General features: G+C 35.5%; 1 protein-coding gene across 1 annotated transcript in view; it reads left to right on the top strand.

Annotated features, from left to right (window-relative positions):
* The first annotated feature begins 4247 nt into the window (after nt 1-4247).
* The window catches only part of LOC135210355 (Krueppel-like factor 5), a 27023-nt gene continuing 22499 nt past the window's right edge, over nt 4248-8771 (top strand). The window contains exon 1 of the mRNA XM_064243245.1: nt 4248-4758. Coding sequence (XP_064099315.1) covers nt 4741-4758 — 18 coding nt within the window. The 5' untranslated portion in view covers nt 4248-4740. The remainder of the gene's footprint in view (nt 4759-8771) is intronic.

Below are 8771 nucleotides of genomic sequence, written 5' to 3'. Positions count from 1 at the left end.
ATTTCCCTCATGCATAAGTTGTAAACATTATATTATTAACTTAATGTGAAGTGGCCTTTCGTAATTAATACTTATAATTAGTACTCACATACTAACAACAAGGATCGAATAAAAAGGACACAAATTAAACACGTTCATATATTCTTAGTTATAAGTGGAAATGCAAAATAATTCCACAGAAACATAGCCTCTAAATTCAGTACACCAAATAAATTGAAACATGCTAAAATCGACGGCCAAATAGAGCCTTGTTTCATCAACAAAAATTAAAATAAATACACTATATTTATTAGAAATAATTTTCGTGTACTGTTTAACTTGCACATTATTTATTTTGTATATTTTCATTCTCATAAGTAAATCATGAATATCCTACTCTAAAATTCTAGCATCTTTAACTCAACACTAAACACCTTTTCCAGAAGTTTTTAGGCTCTTCCATTGAGCTTTCCTACCCCCTAACAAGAACAAGAACAAGAACAACAACAAAAACAAAGTAGTTTGTAGGCTTACTCTCCGAGTAAGCAAAAATCAAATTAGAAAACTTTTTTTTTTTAAATAACAATAAGGATCAACATAACTGCAGCAACATCAATATGGGAAGACCAAGGTAAGTATAGCCAACTTCATTCTATACCAGCGATATGCATTAGTGTCTCTTTATAGTTCCTGATTAGCGTGACCAACGGAATTCTATAAACATATTTATCTGCCAGAGACTCAGATTTAAAGGCTCTTAGCCTAAACCGTTCTTCTTTGGATCATTCTGGCAGAAAGGCGAATACTACCTATATCCAAAGAGATATATGTACATATGAGTTGATATATACATTCTTAGTATCGTGGATCAAGCTGTTGCGTATCTCGTGTTAAGTTTTCTTAGTCGTCTTCATTTCGGATTCAGTTTTCAACGATAAATGTATAAAATAAAAGTGGTAAGAAATGGAGCATTAATGATTTATATATTTTATATATATATATATATATATATATATATATATATATATATATATATATATATATATAGATATATAATATTATTTTATATATATATATATATATATATTATATATATAGTATATATATATATATATATATATAATTTCTGGTCTAAAACAGAACAGTAGATCATTAATACACACATGCAGACAGATACAGGCAAACAAACAAACACACACCCTTATATATATATATATATATATATATATATATATATATATATATATATATATATATATATAGATATATATACACTATATAGTTTAGTGTAGAATTCAACTTCCTACTTTTGTATCGAATTCAAAAGGCATAGGCTCGAATCCTGGCACAGGGTGTGAGTAGGGAATATCCGAGGTTTTATATATATATATATATATATAATATATATATCTATATATATATATATATATATATATATATATATATATATAAGCGAATACCACGGGAAATGATAGACAGGAATCCAAGCGCTTCGTCTTTATTCAGACATCGTCAAGGAGCTATATATAATATATATAATATATATATATATATATATATATATATATATATATATATATATATATATATTATATATATATATATATATATATATATATATATATATATTATATATTATATATATATTGTGTGTGTGAGTCTCTCTCTCTCTCTCTCTCTCTCTCTCTCTCTCTCTCTCTCACACACACACACACACAATATATATATATATATATATATATATATATATATATATATATATATATATATATGTATATATACATAGTACACTTATTTGAAACTTCTTTTAGACTGACAAATGTCCTACATAGCTAGATTCTGTGATAAATGTCTATCTACCTCCTTTCCTGAGAATGACCTTTAATCAATCAGTCAGGTAATCGATCCCCCTCAAGTGTTCAGGATTTCGTTCTTCGAAGTTCGTGAGAAGTTCGCAAGAAAGTTTTTGATGCTTGAACATCGTTTTTTTCTTCGTTTCTTTCACCTTCTTTATTCAGACGTTTCATTATACGATGTATGTATTCACCAGTTTACTGTTGATGCATACTCATAAGGACACATAGGTATTTATGTGTAAAGCAATGCCACATATGGTCACAAAAGTTATATGGTGAAAATAGACAAGTGATGACTTCTATACTGGGTGAACCAGCAGGAATAAAGAAGAGAACCAGAAGTGTTTTTTCAGTGTATGTTTCTGCACCTGTCTTCAAGATATATATTATATATATATATATATATATATATATATATATATATATATATATATATATATATATATATATATATATATAAGCTCAAGGGCGTCAGAAAGCAAAATTCAAAGGAAAAATCATCGCATTTTACTTCTAGATAACTTAGTTTCTTGCTTCAAGCAGCCTTCTGCAGTAGTAAATAAACGAATGTGTACTTATAATTTTACATGACTGTAGGTATGCTGAAGCCTTAGCTTATTCGTGGATTTATATTTACAAGCATAAACGTTTTATGATTGGCAGTGGACGCAAATAATATCTTATCCAGATTTATTAATGTGAGCTGAGCTTCTACCTACTCAGCCTTTTATCTGGAAATGGCCATAATATTTGATGAATGGTTACAAACATTAAGTCATCACCCCTGGAATTCTCTTTAGAAAGGTAATTTGTAGAGTTGATAGTCAAATGGAATGATTATTTTTCGAGGTTGTAGAGTTATAATATGAAGACTCGTAGGCTATACATTACGAATATCAGATATGGTAAAAGAGGAATCACTTCATTGGCCACATCAAGAGTTTTGATTAAGACATTCTTCTCATTTTTCACCTAAAGCATTTAAATGCTATGAAAAAGCTCTGTGACACAGTTCCTTCTATCACAGATTTACAGAAAACAATTAACAACATTGTGCTATTGCATATCTGTTTGTTTTCCTGAAACGTGAAAATGGAAGCAACCTCATTTTTTCTCTGTTGAACAGCCTTCCATTCGAAAGGTGGGTCTGGGGTCGGAGCAAATAAAGAGGCAGCATTACATAACGAAAACAAAGGAAACGGGATATCATGGGGCTCCGCCAAACAAGAGAGACTGTCATCATCCAACATGTCGGGCCGCCGGTCAATCATTTTCCTCAGCACGCCACGCCCTCTACGCTCAATGGCTCCATTCACCAATTCGATCGGGATTATTCATTCCAGTCGAATCTTCTCCTTCCTTCCCTCTACATTCTAAAGTGACGTCGGCACGTTTCCCTCAAGGTGGAACAGATCAAGAAAAACCTCGTTTTCTCTCCTGCTTGTGACCGGATTGAGCAACGTGACACAAAAACTTCAGCGAGACATACTACGTACCACACAGGGAGCTCTTTTCACAAGTCGTGCTTCTCTCACAAAGGCACTCGACCATAGCTCCTAACAATCCTCTCTCTCTCTCTCTCTCTCTCTCTCTCTCTCTCTCTCTCTCTCTCATCTCCCGGCATACGAACGCATCCCCCTTTTCAACATTTCCCTCATTCGAAGCCTTTTTTTTCTTCAGAGTGTTTTCATACTCAGCAAGGCTCCCATGGCAAATGGTCTTCTTTGGCTCGAGGTGGCAGAAGGAAAAACTATTTTACCTCACAAGAGAAAACCCAGAAACAACAAAAGTTTGCCGACTTTCTCATCCATTCGCCCCCCACCCCCCACTCTACTACTGTTCCCCTCATCCCGGCTTCAATAGCCCCGCCTGTCTGCTGTTATTGCCATGTCGCGCAACATAATCCACGTACAAACAACCGACCTGTGTCGTTCTTTTACATTAGATGTCATCATCTGCTAATTCAACAGAGGGGGAAAATAAGTGAAATTATAACTAAATACTTATAATATTGTTATAAGCAGCAAATTTATTAAACTATGCAACATTTTTTCATAGCAAAATTTGCTACCGACCAAATATAACAGCGACGGTTTCCGAAGAGCATCGTGAAGACGAGCGGTGTGTGGCAGGTTGCATCACGGGGAGATAAGTCCCGCCCACAGAGTCCTGGCTCCATCCTATTGGCTGAGAGTGACGTCACGCCCCGCTAAATATTCCCATAGGAAAATCAAAAAAAGACTAATACTGACTTGAATATGGATACTGATCGTTAAAAACCAGAGAATATAATTTCTTTTCCCTGCAGTCACTCGTTTACGAAAAATACGCTAAAATAAAGCGAGAGAAGTTTGTTTCACGGAGTCACAAGACGATAAGAGAAGCGCCTCGGAGGGGGCGGAGAGACAGGTGCGCGCGTGACGGGGCACCAGGTAAGAGCTTCGCGCCAGTCATCAGCGAACCTCCTCTAGGGAGCCAGACAACCCCACCCTCAGAGTGCCACTTTCAACGAAGCTATCGAGATACTGCGTGGCTACACCATCCCGCTCTTGACGTACCGTACGACGAAAGGCATTTTGCCGCCGAAGGCTTCGACGCTAAGCCCCAGCGTTGGAATGGAAAAAGCTGAAACTCTGTGAATAAACATTTGAGTGAATAGAGAATAAACATCACTAGAAACATCTTTGTCGAGTAATTGCAGTGATTGATTTTTCTATTTCTGTAAAGATTAAAATCAAGTGTTCATGGGAGATGATCGAGTGGAGGTGAATTTCTGAAAAATATGTGGATTTAAGAAAAGAGACGAACCGGCGTTGAAATCTCCCGTGCAGATCAGTGCTGACCATATTGTGTGCCGTACAAGAAATTAAGTCGTACATGTGGTCTTCATTGGTACGACATAAACATGAAGGAATACCAAGAGGTAAGCATATTCATTACACGTTACGTTGATATACATATATATATATATATAATATATATATATATATATATATAATATATATATATATATATATATATATATATATATATATATATATATAGAGAGAGAGAGAGATTAGAGAGAGAGAAGAGAGAGAGGAGAGAGAGAGAGAGAGAGAGAGAGAGAGAGAGATTAAATATACAGAAATATCCATCTATGAATATCCAAGTGCCTACTCTGTCTCACATGAGATTTTCCTGTTCATTTCTGTAAATCTGTAACATCAACTCGCCATTAATGAAAGAATTGTTTTCTGGCTGAGACTTTTGCTTTGTGTGAATAAAGTGACGTCAAAAGATGTATGGAGACAACGAAGAGCATCTTATTTAGTTTAAGGACATATATGCAATGCATTGTGCGAATGGCTGTGTAAATTCCCTTCTCTTAATATATTTTTCGTTAAGATTTATGATTTCTGAGTAGCCATGAAAGTCATTTGTCATTTTAATTGAAAATTTAATTGAAAGGAAGGAAAGTAACCCACCAATAAAAAAACGTTATTGCACTACACGATTAGTAATATATATATATATATATCATATATATATATATATATATATATATATATATATATATATATATATATATATATGAGAGGTGAGACACCATTTTCAAACTAATCTATAAAGGAATGGTAGGTGGCGGTTATGGAAGGGGTGGGGGGGAGGCGAATCTTGAATAGGTGTAACTACTTCACATAAGCTTCGGATATAAAACTAACAATTTTTTCTAAACTAATTTCCTTGTGCACATCAAGTAGAGATAGGTTACGGCATTATGGTCTCCGTTTCACCAACCTGGGAGGCTTCAATAGGGCACCTGATTATGGCTGTCACAAAGGAAGCAATACAATAAGGTGACAACGAGAAGATTTCTCGTACAGATATTTATTTGTATATTTCGTTATGCCTCCTTAAGGTTTAATCTTGTGCCGTTTCAATTTTGCTTGGTACTATATACTGTTCTATTTGTTGTTACAACTCAGTATGCAGTTACGTTGTGATCGCTCACGTTATTGTTATTGGTCTCTTGAATTTGACAGAGAACTTGGACGAAATTCTAAAATAAAGATACGAAATTGTCGACCGAACAGGATTGTGACGAGGGAAGGACAGTCTCGAAACGTCTCTGATTATCTCTGATTATCGTTGGAATATGATTATTGTGACTAAATGTCTCTTAACGATTTTTCTCAATTACTTCAACAGTTATGACATATTCTGCTGCAAAAAGTATCGTTCGTTCGTGTGTGTGTGTGTGTGTGTGTGTGTGTGTGTGTATGCTTAAAAAAATCACAGTAGATGCACGTGACTTCATTAAATAAACGAATACCACAGGAAAATGATAGTCAGCAAGCGCTTTTGTCTTACTAAGACATTGTCAAGGAATGTCTTAGTAAAGACGAAAAACGCTTGGATTTCTGACTATCATTTTCCTGTGGTATTCGCTTATATATATATATATATATATATATATATATATATATATATATATATATATATATATATATATTACTAGTTTAGATGTTTTATGTTTCTATGAAATAGAAGGCCAAACGATTACCATTCACACACACATACACACACAAAATGACAGAGAGAGAGAGAGAGAGAGAGAGAGAGAGAGAGAGAGAGAGAGAGAGAGAGAGAGAGAGAGATGATCTGTTCCTCACATCTTTCGCATCCACAAGGCACACACTCTAAAACTCTTAGATCACTGTATTAGTAACAGCAACAAAAACTAAAATATATTAAAATGTGCTTGGGTACAACAGTGCTGAGGCTGTGAAGCTACAATTTAATACCAATATATACATAAAACATACTATATAGCTTATAAGTGTATGGCTTATAACATGGCCCGTTCACCAAACGCGGAAAAACAATGGTCATACAAAGAGTATAAGAAATTTCACTTCATTTTATTTTGTTTAGGATACCCGTTAATTTTATCATGGAATTTCGGATTGGGAATTTGTCACTGAATGGATGTTCTAAAAAGACATACATATGTATCCAGTTATATACACGTCACGCTCACGCAAGTACACAAAAACACACATTATATATATATATATATATATATATATATATATATATAGATATATTAGTTTGTGTACTCTAAGGGGAGAGTTTATATAGTTATTAATTTGTATTAAGTTACAAAGTATTCCTGGCAGAGTTACTCGCCTGAAAGTAGCTTTTCAAGAACTGAACTGCAATATCTCTGACTTCAATAACCCCCAAATGCTTCTGAGCTACGAGACAGAACTCCGAGGAAACTCACTTCACCTCTGACCCATGACGACAGTCACTGTCGAGGAATGCAGTCGATGTCTTCTGCAGGGAGGTCCTTGTTATGTGGCAGACTAGTCAGTCTACCATACTGTTAAAAATGACGGTACTTTCCTCATTCTACGTACTAGGTCCTTGATGAGAGAGGCCACCCTCCTGCTGGACGACCGCTCAAAACGGAGTCTATTAATCATAGACTACCAATGTGAAGCGCGTAACATATATAGACATATTGCTGACAGCCATCAGCTCAGACTCCAAGTTCTTCGTTGGACGAGTCGGTTACATGCTCGACTACCGATCACAGGGTCTGGGTTCGATTCCCGCTCTGCCAACGCAGAACCAGAGGAATTTATTTCTGGTGATAGAAATTCATTTCTCGATGTGGTTCGGATCCCACAATAAGCTGCAGGTCCCGTTGCTAAGTAACCAATGGGTTCCTAGCCACGTAAAACATATCTAATCATTCGGGTCAGCCCTAGGAAAGCTGTTAATCAGCTCAGTGGTCTGGTTAAACTAAGATATACTTAACTTTTCTGCTCATACTTTTGACAAAACGAAACGAGAATTCGTCTTTTCGGGAATTTTTCTCTCGATAGCGAGGTTATGTTCACCGGCACAGCTTACAACAACAAACAAGTGAATGATCTGAAAACAGTCGCTGATGGATAAAGAATGTCTTTAATAACACAACTATGTCATTAATTTCCTGTAGAGTAACGAGAGAGATGCCTTCTGACGTTGGCTCCCAAATACTGACAGAGCGACACCAGGAAATGACCTCACGGTGCTGGTAGAGTTGTCGTAACAAGGGCTAATTGGCTATTTAACAACAGCAATTAGCATACCATCAGCAATTACGAACGTCATCTCTTCATTCTAACCTTTTATTTATAAGGACGTTGACATATCATGAAGAGAGGAAAGCTGGGCTTGATTCTTTTTTAAATTAAACTAGCAATGTAAGTGTACTATTGGTATATAGCAACAGCAAGATCCGAAAAAATACTTGATGCCATCAGTAGCATTTAGGTCTCAGGCTTCGATCAAAACGACGACAGAACTGAATATAATCTTACAAACATTTCCAAGCATCAGTTTTCTAGCGAATTTCACGTATCAGTGAGCGTCCTTTTTGACGTAGGAACTAAATACAAGACTGCCATTGTCTTAAAGTAAAGTGGTATCTGAACTATCTTATTGTTTTGAGTTATATAGCAATAAAGATTAATACAAGGTTGATTATGTTTATAAATAAACCCCTTATGTTGTGGCATCTAGGTAAATTTCATCGTTATGATGCAACTCTATTTCGAGCATTAAAGTTATTGACACCATATCAAAAGTCATCCATATCTTAAAACAGATATAATAACAAGGGGCGGGTCAATAACATATATCATATTTATCTAAAACTCCAGCAGCTCCTTTCGACGTTTGGTATCCAATTTTCTATCACGTGGAGCAGTTAAGTCTTGACCAAATAACAAATCATCGATAGATCTCAGCAACTGTCCAAGTGACAGCTCATCGACAGAGCCACAAGACTGCGCCAATGGCAGTCATATCCGAGGAACGAGGTATTTTGACAGTTCAACTGATCACGTCCCTTCTGGCAGTCAGTTGGCTGAAAGCTCCGAGGGAAGATTAAATGCTATT

The sequence above is a fragment of the Macrobrachium nipponense genome, chromosome 39, assembly GCF_015104395.2.
Source record: "Macrobrachium nipponense isolate FS-2020 chromosome 39, ASM1510439v2, whole genome shotgun sequence".
Taxonomy (NCBI): Eukaryota; Metazoa; Arthropoda; class Malacostraca; order Decapoda; family Palaemonidae; genus Macrobrachium; species Macrobrachium nipponense.
This window is presented reverse-complemented; position numbering and strand designations above follow the sequence as displayed.